Source organism: Manis javanica, chromosome 10, assembly GCF_040802235.1.
Source record: "Manis javanica isolate MJ-LG chromosome 10, MJ_LKY, whole genome shotgun sequence".
Classification (NCBI taxonomy): domain Eukaryota; kingdom Metazoa; phylum Chordata; class Mammalia; order Pholidota; family Manidae; genus Manis; species Manis javanica.
This window is the reverse complement of record NC_133165.1, coordinates 110,215,475-110,229,705: the sequence shown is the minus strand read 5'-3', so window position 1 is coordinate 110,229,705 and position 14,231 is coordinate 110,215,475. Positions and strand designations below refer to the sequence as shown.

The following is a 14,231-nucleotide window of genomic DNA, read 5'->3' as shown; positions in this document are numbered from 1 at the left end:
CACCCTCACCCCAGATTTTTCACTGCTGACTTTTGGAATCAGTTCAGCTCTTCAGTCAATCTTCTTGTCTTATATTTAAAATTTTAAATAGCTTAAATTTTAAAAAGGTAATGCATACTTATTCTTAAATATTCAAACCCTCTATAAGTATATAAGTAAACAGCAAAAGTCACTTTTTCCCCAGCTGTATTTCCCTCCTTAGAAGTAACCATTGCTAATTGTGTGGTGTGTATCCTTCCAGAACTTTTTCTTACACATTAGAAATGTACAACACATACATTTAGGACTATTGTTTTCTTGTTTTAACATAAATAGAATCATACCATAAATACTGTTTTACAACTGGCTTTTCCTTTTCTCTTATTGATTCATTCATTAATTTTTATTAGTATAAATAAAAATATGATTTATTAACGTAAATACCTCTTGTAAATTTTTCAAAGTCAGTACTGTTGACCTGCCCCATTTTTTCATGGCTGCATAGTATTCTGTAGGTGGATATGGCATCATTAATTTAACTATTCCCTATTGATGAATATTTCAGAGGTATTTTCATCACAATGAACATGTAAATATTTTTGTACATGTATCTTGGGTTCATTTGTGAGTACTTCTGCAAGATAGAGCCCTAGAAGTGAAATGTGAAATATTGGTAAATACAGTCAAATTGCCTTCCACACAGGTTAAGCTATTTTTTACTGCTGCAGAGAGGAGACCACTAGCTTCAGTCTCCCCTGCCCCACTGTTGAACAGGGATTAGAAAGGAGTTTTGAATACAAGCAAAATATGCACCCACACACTATTTGAAATGATTCCACATAAGTTAAAAGACACTCTGTGCACGTATATGTGGGAGGGGTATAGCATCAGATGCGGGGCTCTAGAGTAAGACTAACAGCTTAAATTCCTGCTCTACTGTTTCCTCAAAGTGTGACATTAGGTAAATTATTTAACCTTTATGAGTCCCAATTTCCTGTAAAATGTTGGTAACATTAATGTATCTACCTGATAGGGTTGTTGCAAGAATTAGGTGAGTCGAAGCTCATGAAAACCCTTTCATCAGGGCTTAGAAGAGTGCCTGGCTCACAGGAGGGACATTGTGTATGTTTTAGCATGTAGGAAAAAGGTCTGGAAGGATACGGACCAAACAGTTAATGGGGTCAGCTCTGGAAAGGGGTGAGATGGGAGGTGGGTAAAATTTTATTTACCCCATATTATTCTGTAATGTTTGAGTATTTTACAACAAGAATGTATTTATATGCCACTTCTGTGATTTTTAGTCATAATTTCTAAATTAGGAAAAAGAATGATGTTATCTTCCCCAAAGCAAGGTCTGGTAGCTTTGCAAGCCTGCCCACCCCACTATTGGCCTATCTCCTCAGGTATCCCTCACTGCCAGTCAGACCAGGATGGGTCCTCAGAGGATCATCTCTGTTTCTCTGCCCAGGCAGCTGGTCAGATCTGTCAGATGCCAACTGCCTGCTGCCCCCAGATCCCATCCCCGGGCTACCCTGCTCAACCTCTGTTGGCTGCACTTTGCCTCGGCTTTTATACACCAGGCCTTGACTGTGTGGTTGCTTCTGAGTTGGCACCCACAGTCAGACTGGTATCTCCAGCCTCCATACTGCCCTACTGGATGGCACCCAGCACCATGCCTGGTACAGAAGAAGTGCTTGACACATATGTGTGAATGGCGAGTGGGCCATCCCCTTAGAAGTCCCAGGTCCTCCTCCCCACTTCCCACACGGTCCAGGTCCTATTCTATTCCTTCCATGCCCTACATGCAGGTCTCCTTCCCGTCTCTGGCCATGAACCTTGCTTAGCTCTTCCCAGTCTCACTTCCTCAAGAGATTATTCACCCACCACCGCAGCCTCACCATTTACCCCAGCAAAGCCATGCTCCTGTGCTCTCTGCCCGCAGGCCATTACCTCTGGACAGGCCTTCCCTCGCCTCCACCCCAAGTCTAGCGTAGGTGCCCTCCTGGCCCGCCCCACGGCAGCACCTCTCACCTCGTAATCCCTGGCTTCCCTCCGCTGGTCTGTGAGCCCATGAGGGGCAGGGATGGCACACGCTGCTCGCTGCTGCTTCCTTGGTGTGGCATAGCCTTCGGCCTCTAGTAGGTGCTCAGGAAATACCTGCGGATGATGCGTTCATGAATTTTAGCTTCTCCCTGTTTTCTGTCTCCTAGTGCCAGCTACCTAGAGGGGTGATAAGAAATCATCAGACTCCCCTGAGAGCTTTTTAAAAACTACAACTGAAAAGGGTGCTGCACTTGTATGCTCCCATTTGAGCGAAATGCCGCTGGAAGGCTCTGCAGGAAGTGAAGGGTATTGGGTGAGGGATAGGAGGGAGGCATTTACTGTACTATTTGATTTTGTGCCATGTAAGTTATATGCTGGTTTTTAAACTTTAAATAGAAAACCATTCAGGAGTCATAATAAGTAAACAGTTCAGGACCCAACGAAGACCTAAGGAATAAGCCTCTCTGATGAATCTGTAGATCTGAAGAATCCCCCCAGCAGTGCTGGTCCTCAGTAGCTCTGAGAGGCACCTTCCCCAGGAACAGCCCCTCTCAAAGGCCCTGAGGTCATCTCAGATGCAAACTGAACCCAGTGCTGGTCTCATCCTTTTACCCCTAAAACTTGCTTTTCCTCCAGTGTTCAACTATCCTTTCTGCTCTCTCTGTGTGCAAATCTTGTCCATCCTTCCAAGGCCCTGACGCTATTGACTACAATGGCATTAGAGACATCGCTCTGTGCTACATGAACACACATTCACCCAATTCATTCATCATGCCTAACTCAGTGGATTTTATTGGCACAGGAATGTTGGTAGACTTACCGATGTGACCCCTTTCCCCACATACACACATTTACACACATGCCATTTCAGGAGAACGGGGGGACGGCTGGGGAGGCACATCACAGTTTATCAAGCTAAGGAGACAAATACCCCATCATTTCCCCCCACACTCATATCCCACCTCTTCTGGGCACTCCTCTGTGGCTGCTCCAGCTTATATTAATCTCACTTGTTTGAATCCTTAAACATAGCAGTTTAGGACTCAGTTAGTCCACGCATGTTGACTTCTGACTCACTGAAGAGAGAGTAAATTCTGTGAGGGGAAAAACACTGAATCATATTCTTTGTTAAGTGTTATCTGAGCACAGTGCTAGGCTCATGGTGGACAATCCATACAACCTGTTGGGTCACTGACATTCATTTTTATTTCTTTCCTTTTCAGGAATGGGTGGGGGTGGGGGAGGAGGAGCTAAATCAGGAGAAATCTCTTGAAAGGTCAAGGATATGATGATTAATAATAATAGTTGCCCTTTATTGAGCAGCTCTTATCTGGTAGCCTCTGTGCTAGTGTTTTAAGATGCATTAAATACTTTATAGCTGATCCTTGTAAGAACCCTGGAGGGTAGGTATCACTCTCCACCTTTTAAAGAGAGATTAAACAATAGTTTGTAACTTGTGGAGCCATGATTGGAACCTGATGCAAATCCTGTTCTCAGAAGTGTAGCCAGGAGGGGGTTGGCAGCATGAGAGAGGGCAGGCGGGGGTGGGGGGAATGTATTGATGGTGACAAGGGAATGACGTCAGTGCCACTGACAGCCACCAAGGTCCTGCCACTTACAGGAAGGCAGCAAGGGGCTGACACAGACTTTGCTCCAGGCCTTTTGCACACCAACAGAAGAAATGGCCTGGTCCTGACCCTCCCTCTCCCCTCCCCCTCCTCCTCCCCCTCAAGATTTGCGTTAATCCCTAATGCCCCATTTCTTTTTGGTTTTTGAAGGCAATTGAGAGATTTGAGTTGGAGAAGAAGGCTTTAACAGAGAAAAGTCGCGGCAGCTTGGGAGACAAAGGCAAAAACCCCTTCTCGTAGCCTTGATGGTGTCTTCGTGGGGTTTGGTTCTTTCAGTATCTAAAATGCAATTAAGTAGGAATGGTCGAGTTTCAGATGAGGATATTTTTGTCCTCTTCTGAAGGAGCCTGAAATCTGGCTTTAGACATTGGAGGGCAGGGCAGTACCTGCAGAGACTACCCGCTCTGTGACACGCTGTGCCAGGTGCTTTCCTCCTGCACGTCTTTGTAATGCCCCTGCCTGTGAGGTAGGCACCACTGAATACATTTTATAGATGTGGGAACAGGCTTGGGTGGAAGGGAGCAACTTGCCGAACCACACAGCTTGTCAGTGGCAGGTCTTGGATTCATCCTGGCCTGATTTCAAATCCCGTGCTTTGTCTTCTACTCCGGGCTGCTTCTCTGGCTCAAGCAGTCTAATTGAGTAAAGAGGGAAGCTCAGTAAGTTGGCACACAGGTGGGATCTAGTGAAACTAACAGTGGGAGTATCATCTGGTGGCTCAGGTTAAATGAAAAATCACAATTATAATTACTTCCCAACAGTGGACAGATCCATGGCTGCTCACATCCTATTTGTCTTCTTTCCATCTTCTGCAGACAAGAGTCAAAGAAAATCACAGTACACTTGGAGAGACGTGGAATTCAGGAATGTCAAACCTTCTGTTACCAGAAGGGTAAGGATCTCTTGCTGGGTCTGTCTCTAACTGGTTTCTGCTGGGCATGACATAGATTTTATTCCTGGGGAGGGGATCCTTGGTACCTGGATTATTCAGGAAAAGCACAGAGGTCCCTTTTTATAGGATCTTACAGTATCTTAAGGCTTGATTATTTCATAAAACCCTCGAAAGGGTAGAATGAGGAGTGATCCAGAGGTCGTTTGTCTGTTTATTTTTAGAACTTAGATGGTATTCCCCCTTAGAAACAGTGAGTTCAGATTCGGCTCACGTGGAACCACTGTGCTGCGTGACTGCGAAGGCCCGTTGTCTCAGCTGGTCTAGTTAGTCCGGCAATGCAGACCCCAGGAAGCTGACAGTCAGGAGCCGTTGACCTGTCCAGCATCACGCAGCTTGTTAAGGGCAGAGCCCCGCTTCCTGCTCAGCTCCCGACCCGCTTCCTCTGCTGCCCCCCACCTCGAAGCTACCCAGTTATGATTCTCTGAAACTTGCTTTTTAAACTACCCAGATCATATGTTTTCAAACCTTTAAATGCCAAAGAATATGGAAATCTGCTATTTTTGTCCTCTTTTCACCTGTTAGCCTAGGAAATTCCCACACAGCATAAAGCCTAAACGCTGTATCTGCGAGGAAACTGTAACACTACCTGTGATGGGGGCCAAGCAGGTGTAAATGTCCTGCCCAAGGCAGTACAGCCAGTAAACAGGGAAGCTGACATGGGGCCCCAGGTTATCTGACTCCAAGTCAAAGAGATTCATCACTGAGTTCTTCGTTTGTCAGAGCAGTAGCCCAGTTAGAGGGTAACTCAGTCTCTCAAAATGTCTCCCATGGGTGCCTTTGGGTGATAGTAATTGGTTCCTCTTTCTACTTTCCATATTTTTACATGTTTTATAATCATTATATTTTTTATTCAAAAAATCCATTTAATGATATATATTGAGAACCATATAGTCATATCCTTTGATCAAATATTGCTATTTTAAGAAATTCATAATAAATAACCCAAAAGGCACAGAAGTATATGCTCCAAGTTATTAATGACAGTTACATTGATTGGAAGTAATCAGTGAGTAGTTAATTAGGTCATAGACATCTTCACAATAGGATATACTATTTTAATGATAAATTTGAAAACAATGTAGCAATGTGAAAAATCTAACGCTAAATGGACAAAGCAGGACATAAAAGTATGTATGTGTATATATGTAGTGTAAAGTGACTGAAGTTACATATATACACATGTACAAATGTATATGTGTATTTTTCCTTTTCAGGAAAATAATGTCAGTAGGTGTTTGGTGAGGGGGGCTGGGATCGTGAGCACTCTCTTCTTCTTCAAGGTCCTACAAGGTTGTTATGTGGTTTTCATCATAAAAAGGGGAAGATAATTACTAAAATTAAATTGGCATTAAACTAAAAAAAAAGGGGGGAAGATACCCTTATGTTTTAAACTATCAAAGTGATGGACCCCATTTTCATATTCTGCTTTTTTTGCTTCAGAAAACACCAGATAAAAATCCGCAGGCAGAGCTGTACCAGCACCCACAATTTCACAACTTTAGGCCAAATGAGCTTCCAAACGGGGTGGACTTCTGTGACCTGGTGGGCAATGTGGTCCGGGCTGAGAGAAAGCCCCTCAGTGGCAAGGTAAGGAAAGAGAGCGGCGCTCAGCTCAGTGACGCCCAGCTGGGGGCCCAGCTGTGCCCCAACTGTACAGTGACCCATGTGTCAGACACACACAGCTATCCCTGCGTTTTACCCCAGGATCACATCGGGGCAATTAAGTCTCCCAGGGCCATATAGTTTGTAAGTGTCTGAGCTGAGATTAGAACCCGAGCCCTTGTTCCCTCCAAAGCCTAGATTCTTTCTACCAGAGTGCTGGTCTCCAGACTGTTCTGATCATGCGTCCTATTAGCAAAAAATTTTGAGTTCACTTCCTCCTGATGTCATTTCTTTATGAATGATATACATGTTCTGTGGTCAGTTGCTCTGTTGTATATTAGGAAACTTAATTTCTTTCCTTTCATAAGTAGGCATTAGTTAGAATATTTCTTCCCATGCGCCATCGTACACCTTGGGGTGAGTTACCCACTTGGAGAACAGTGTACCGGAGCATACTGGGTTCCTTAGGAGGAAGGGAGCATTCTAAGGCCTGGAAGAACCTGTGTGCATATGTGAAGCTACACTGGTCACTCAGGAGGTGAGGGTAATTGTAAGGAAGTGTGGAGATGGGTGGAAGCCCAGGAAATGGTCTTGGCAGCCCTACAGCTGAGCTTCATCCCCCTTCCTGGTTATACATTAGTTCTGGTGTCCCCAGAGCAACTCTGGTCATTGTCCCCTCAGCTCCTAACTGGTCACCCCACCATTCCTGGGACCCAGCTTCTTAGTCTCTTCTACGTGTACTTCTCATAGCTGCATTGAACCATGCACCCCCATCTCTCTCTATTTCTCTCTTTCTCTGTCCCTCTCTCTTTTTCTTTCCCACCCTGCCTCCTTTTCTCCCTATCCCCTCCAGTCCCCTTTCTGTCCTTCCTTCCCTCTTCTCCCTGCCACCCTTTCTCTGGCTGTGTCCCTACACCAGCTCCATCTGTCTCATTCCTCTGTGTCCTGCATTCAGACTTGCTAAGCGTGACGAGGTGTTCAGGGCAACCACTGCCCAGGATGGCAGGGGTGTCTGCTGGCGTTCCTGAGCCAGGCACCAGCATGGGCTGTGGTCCGCAAGTGGACAGCTGCCTTTCACCAGCGCTGGTGTCTGGGCCAGGTGCCTGCCCCCCTGCCCCCCTCAGCGAAGCGGTGGATCAGCGGCAGGCACTCAGGCCACCAAATCCCCTCTTGGACAGTGTGAAAAACTGCTCACCATATTGTTGTTTATAATCCCAAGGAACTGGAAGGCAGTACACCTTTGTGATTAAGTAGCTCTCTGGGTTCTAGTTTCTTCTATAAAATAGGGTCTATAGAATAACTCCTTGAGGAGTTATTGTAAAATTAAGTAAGATAATGTGTATAAAACCACTGAGCCCAGTACTTACTTAGTTTTATGTCTTAAGCTATCAAATAATGGTAGTTGTTATTCTCAATTTAATGACCAATAATAGAATAGTACAGTCTTCTTGGTTATATATATCATGCATTACTTAGCCATTAAAATGAATGCTTATAAAAAGTGTATTTTAACATGCTTTGCTATGATGTTAAATGGAAAAATATCAGTATATAAAACTACACTGCAATGTTATATAAGCACACACACAGGAAAATCTGGGGATGAAGCCCTACATAGTTATTACCAGGGTTCTCTGAGTGATAAGATTATCACTTTCTTCCTTTTTTTATAATTATGAAAGGAGGAAAGCCTTGAGAACAAATGGGTCGTGTTTCATGGTTCTGCTGTTGCTGTGTGACCTTCCAGCCCACATCCTTGCTTGCCCTTGCCAGGCACACCAGCACAGCCACATGTGTGTCCCATTTGCTGTGTAGGTAGTGCCCAGGACAGTGACGACTATGTTTTTTTTTTAATGTTCCATTTTTTAGGTGCTCTGGGGAATGTTTTCCTTAGGCCTTAAGAAAAACTGTACATCTCCTGGAATGCTTTCAGTCTTATAACTGCTGCTGTTTCCTAGGAACTTAGGGCAAATATGTGCCTCCTTTAGAAGGACCCTCTTCCATCCTGCTCAGGGGCCACCCCAGACTTCTCCTTGCCTCCTCACATCCTCTCCCGCCGCCTCCGCCTCCCGCTCTGCGGCTGCCTCGCTCTGCTTCGGAGAGTCTGGAGGCCAAAGCAAGACCAGGAGCCCCATGGGGACAAAAGCCCTGGCTGCCACGGGCAGGAATGTGGCCCCAGCCCAGCGCCGAGCCTCACCCACAGCTCCTCTGAGGAGCTGCCCGCACTCGCTGGCTTCACATTCCCACTGCTGTTCTGCAACCTGGATTCCCACCCTCCCCCATCACTGAAAGCGGCACCAGTCAATCCAGCACGACCTCTCGGACTGTCAAGTTCCAAAGATGCATTTCTGTTGCTATCTGAGGTGACCGCTCCACAGAACTGAACCAGAAGATGACTCCCTGCGCTCTGAAGTCCTTCCCTGCCTTGGTTTCTGTGGCAGCTTTCTCCCTGCACTCAGGCAGCACGCCTCAGCCTACCGAGCCCCCTCACCATCCATGCTCTTCAGGACCCCTGCCTCTGCTCTGTCTGACCCTCTGCACAGACCCCTGGGGGGCATCTTCTCTCCACAGCAAGCTAATCACAACTGAAGAGCTGTCACTACCTGCAAACTCTTTGCTGTGCTCCCGACTCCCATATCTCTCTGCCTCCTGCCCTGATGCCCTCCAGACTTCTCAGCCTCATCAGACCTGCTTCTCCTCTTGGGTTCCTTATCTCGCTGAAAACTACAACCTTCTATCAGGGCATCAACCAGTCTCCTCCCTTCTCCTCAGTCCCACATCCAAGCAGTCACGTAGAGTCAAGTACCATCTTTACTATGCCTTCCTCCTCTTTCTCACGGCCACCGTCAAGTTCAGGCCCCACGCCTTCCTGTCCAGATCACTGCACGGGCTGCTCAGTGTGCTGTCTGCCCTGTCCCCTCAAATACATCTTCTACACTGCCTCCAAGGATCTTTCCAGAACACCAATCTCACAGTGTACCTGCCCTGTTGAAAATTCTTCAGTGCTGGCTGTGCCCTTCCCCCATCCAGTTTCAGAGCAACCCTCGGTCCCATCCCACAGGCACCTCATAGTCTGGCTCCGGCCTGGCCTCCTAGCACCCACGCCCAGTGTTTCCACTGCAGAAACCCCTTCAAGTTCCCCAACTGGGTGGTGCTGTTTCACAGCCTTGGCACATGCCTTCCCCCTCTCAGAGGAGCTCTCAGTCCTCCCTTCTTCAGTCATTCTTACCCTTAAAACCTTCTCTGATACCCCAAGCACAGATCAGCTGCCGCTGTGGGCTCCTATCCCCTTCAAGTCCTTCTCTCGGGGCACCTACCACACTGTATTATAAATGTCTGTTTACCTGTGAACACCTCAAGGGCAGGGGCTCTTCCTCCATCCTGAGTACCTGGTAGGTGCTTAATAAATATCTGTTGTTGAAGGGCTTAAATGAAATCCCTTTAGAAAGGATGAAGGCATATGAATAAGTAAACAATAAAGAACTGACACACCCTTAACGAGTGTTTCCTAAGTGCTGGGCACTAAGCGCTTTGTATAACGATCACACCTCATTTAATCCTTGGAGCAATCCTCAGGGTAGGGACTAACACCACCATCTCTATATTTTCCAGATGAGAAAACTGAGCACACACAGGTTCAATAACATTACTCAAGGTCACACAGCTTATATGTGTTAAGAGATGGATTTGAATCCAGGCAGTCAGGTACCAAAGTCTGTGCTTAACTGCTCTGACTACACTTCCTTTCTAAGGAAGCCCAAGGAATGGTGGAACAGACAGTGAAGAGCAGGGCTCTCAGAGTTCCTTGCTAAGGAAGGAGGCGCACTGCCACTTGGTGGCTGTATTACTTTGGTCAAATGACTCTAACTCTTTAGTCCTCAGTTTCCTTATCTGTGAAATGGAGATAATAACACATGCCTTGTATCGTTACTGTAGGGGTTAAAAGAAAACATGTAAAAATGCCTTGTAAGGCAAACAGTAAGCACTCTGTGGATAAAATGAAAGTTCCTGTGGCCAGGATTCTCACCTGGCCCTGGTTGGCTCGCTCACTACACAGGTGTGGGCAATATGTTACTGACTGTATATAAAGAGCTCTGCCCAGTGCTCTGCCAGACACGGTGGCACAGCTGCAAGGCTGCAGGAGAGCAGCACAGAGGCTGGAGTGGCACTGTGAAAGACAGGGGCCCAGAGGCAGAGACTGGCTTGCTGCATGCAGGCTTGCTCTGAGTGAACGGGATTTTAGTGATTGACCTGCCACCGTGGGAATAAAGTTGGGTATAACCCTTTCACCCCGAGAACGTTCTACTGTCGTTTCTTTGGTCACACTGAATCCATAGTGAATTTGCCCGGGGCTGAAATCCATTGGCAAGACACACTCACTAAAAGGTAGTTTGTTTTTTTTTTAATGGACTCCAAAGTGTGTTGACTCCAAAGAGGACTGGCAGAAGATGGTGTGATTAGTAACAACGACCAGCTGTGGAACATAGGAGGAAAGGCAGGTCTTGAGTGGAGATGATTATGAATCTGACTGTGGCTATTCATATTTAAGTACCATCTTTACTATGCCTCCTCCTCTTTCCCACGGCCACCGTCAAGTTCAGGCCCCACGCCTTCCTGTCCAGGTCACTGCACAGGCTGCTCAGTGTGCTGTCTGCCCCGTCCCCTCAAATGTGAGGCTGTGGCTATTTAAAAAAAATTGCAATAATAATGTGAATTTTGTTTCTTTTCCAGTCTTTCTGTTCAGATAGAGAATTAGAGAAGTTCCTCTCTTCTCCTCATCTAAGAACCATATGGCTCGATAGCTTCTGGTGGATCTTTCATGAAAAGTACCAGGTAAATGCACATCCGATTGGTCTTTTCCATTGCTTAAGTTACTCCTCAATGGAACAAATCCCAACCTCTTTAACACGGGCTCTAAGCCCCTCTGATTGAAGCCCCACCACCAGAGCCTCGTCTGTCACCCATGCGTGCCCCGCCGTGCCTCGCCCACACTCCCTGGGTGTGCCCCAATGCACCAGGTCACACGGCTCCCTGAGCTCTAAGAACTGGGCCATGTCACGTGGCTGGTCAATGGCAGGGCTGCGAGCAGAGTCAGGGGCTCCTGGCTCAGGGTGGGGGTGCTTTCCTCAACACTCTGCTTCTGTGTACATTATAAAACCCATAAAATGTAAATAATAGCAGGTTAACTATCTTGAGAATAAGAGTCCTAAACATGAGAGAAATACTTATTTAAGAATCGCAGCCCTCCACTGTTTCAACAAGGGACCCTAGTGACCCTTCTCCGTTTTTATTCCTGATAGCCAAACAAGGAGGTCCAGAAGAAGCTGTTCGACCGGATATCCCAACATTACGCCAATCTCTTGTTTCATGAGTCCAGGTCCCACTATGAAGAGGCTCTCTTAAAAGTGAGCTTCCACTGTTCAGGGAAAAAATCACATTGAATATCTACTCACTCCTGATGCCAACAGGATGCCCTTACTGTTCTTTCTATAAGGGAGTAATTAGTAAGTTGTGATATATCCATAACACTGACTTGTAATGCAGCTGTTACAAAATATAAGGTAGATTTTATACACTGGGAAAGATGTGTATATAGATATGTAAGTGTAAAGCACAATTTATACAACTCTGTATAAATGAAATATATATATGTTTTTTTATATGTGTGTGCGCCTATGAATAGAAAAAAATCTGAAAAAATACATACCAAACTCTTAGAATGGTTATCTCTGGGGAATGAAGTTATAAGAGACTTTTTTTTTCTATTTTATATATTTCTGTAGTATTTAAGCATGTAATTTTAAAATGAAAAGTATGAATACACATATCTACTTTGTATATATGTGTGTATGTATATATATATGCTGAAAGGATTGCTAAAAACAATATAAGTGAATGTTTACATGATTTAGGATGGGGAAAGACTTTCTAAATATGATCCTAAAGAAATTACCATAAAGGAAAAGACTGATTAACTATATAAATTACTTATACTACTACAAAGTTAAAAGGCAAATGAGAAACTATGCAAAAATACTGGTAGCATGTATGTCACACAACATAAAGAACTCTTACAAATTCTTAGACCAATGGACAAAGTTCATAAACTAGAACTTCAGCAGGATCAGATAGAAATACAAATGGGAAAAAAAGGTAACCTTTAACAATAATCAAAAATACAAATTAAAACAGTCATTTGATACCCCTTTGTGCATGCTAAATTGCATAGGTTCAAAATTATAATTCCCAGTGCTGTGAAGGATACAGGGAAATGGCACACTGACAATGTGATACAATTACGCAAAAAGGCACTTATCCTAGCTAATAAGTCACTTAGGCTTTCTGTGCCTCCGTTTCATTATCCATAAAGTGGGGATAATAATGCCTCTCCTGCTGAGCTGTCCTAAGGATTAAATGAGATGGTATTTGTGAGGTATCTGACATATTATCCAGCACATGATAAGCCCTCAACATACCATAGCTGCTGGAACTATTATTACAATTCCATCTTCTGGAGGCCATAATCTAATATACAGGAAAAGCTGCTTTCACTCATGCAGTCAAAACATATTCATAGTCAAAACAAATTTTTGACTATGGGCCAGACACAGAGATGGCCTAATAAAAATAAATGTTCTGCATAATTTGTAATAGTAAGACTTAGAAACAAGACAATATCCACCCACTGGGGATGTTTTAGCAAATCTTGATATGCCCTCTCGGCACAATATTATGAAGTCACTGTTGAAAAAAGTCCCAGAGTTTATAACAACCTGGGGAAGTGCTTATGTCATAATATTACATGAATAAAGCCAGATATAAATGTATAATTTGAGTTCAACCATAGTTAAGAAGCAACTATAGTACCCCCTGTGCTTGGAAGAAAAATCAGTAAGTAGTACTTGCTCTTTTCTCTGGGAGATAGCAAGTTGGGTAGGGCAAATGTGCCTTGTCGTCTTCTGGGCTACTCTTCGGCCAGGTTGCAGAAGAGGCTGAACCAAACTATGTGCAGAGGAGCTGGGGGAGGGAGGAGGTTGCTGACCAAGCATAGTGTGATGTTTGAGGAGTGGCCCCGGGTAAGGTAAGGAGTCCACCGAAATATGGGGCAGCTGCAGACAGAAATTGCTTCCCTCATACACAGGCAGGCAGCATGGTAGCCAGTAGAGTTTTATCACACATCCTTTCTGAAGTCAGGGGCTCTTTTCTGGATATGGAAATGTCTAGAATATTGCCTGAGCTCTGCTTGCCTCCCCAGAGACTACCGTCACTTCTGAGTAAAGCCTTGTACACCAGCTTCTGCTGCTGCTTTCCACAATCCTGGTTCAACACACACGAATTTAAGTCTGTCATCTGTAACACGATGAGCCTGTGGATTTCAGGTGAGAGGTAGCTGCTTTCTCCTGGGGAAAGCAATTCCACAAACACTTTTCCCCCTGAGCCTGGGTATGTTATCCTTCACTGAGGCAGTTGTCCTCTTCTCTCCTTGAGATTAAAGAATGTAAAATGTGTGGTCAGAGCCCCAAGGAATACTGCTTCCTGCTTCCTCAAAAACAGTTCTGAGACCTTCCTAGTCTCCTTTTGGGGCCCAGCTGTATCTGCAGGGAGCAGGTTTCAGCATCTGTTTCTTCTAGGTAGTTAAGGAGAGTTGTGTATCATTGTTTACCAGCCAAATACCAGCCCTGGTTGTTAACTGTGCTCTGTGGTCCATGGACCCAGCACTCTCGAACCCAAAAGTAGTACTCTGGTTAGATAATCCCACCCTTCCACCCCCGATGTGACCCCAAGAGGCCCAACTGTAGCCCCCATCTACTCGCAGCACTCACAGTCCCAGTCTGATGTTTTTGATCACTGATCCAATCACCTAACTCATCATTAGTCTATTCCAATTTTGTTTTTCTTCATGGTTCAGTCTCAGCAGTTTGCGTATTTCTAGGACTTTATCTATTTCTTCTAGGTGATTAAGGAAAGTTGTGAATCATTGTAAGGAAACACTTACCAGCCAAGTTCCAGATGCCAGCCAAGGGCCA

The 14,231-nt window shown here is 45.1% G+C and overlaps 1 protein-coding gene across 1 annotated transcript in view; it reads left to right on the top strand.

Moving 5' to 3' along the window:
* Positions 1–14,231, top strand: part of FAM227A (family with sequence similarity 227 member A) — a 57,521-nt gene that overhangs the window by 3,828 nt on the left and 39,462 nt on the right. The window contains exons 3-8 of the mRNA XM_073213887.1: positions 3,801–3,870; positions 4,466–4,542; positions 6,043–6,189; positions 10,936–11,037; positions 11,505–11,609; positions 13,460–13,583. Coding sequence (XP_073069988.1) covers positions 3,801–3,870; positions 4,466–4,542; positions 6,043–6,189; positions 10,936–11,037; positions 11,505–11,609; positions 13,460–13,583 — 625 coding nt within the window. The remainder of the gene's footprint in view (positions 1–3,800; positions 3,871–4,465; positions 4,543–6,042; positions 6,190–10,935; positions 11,038–11,504; positions 11,610–13,459; positions 13,584–14,231) is intronic.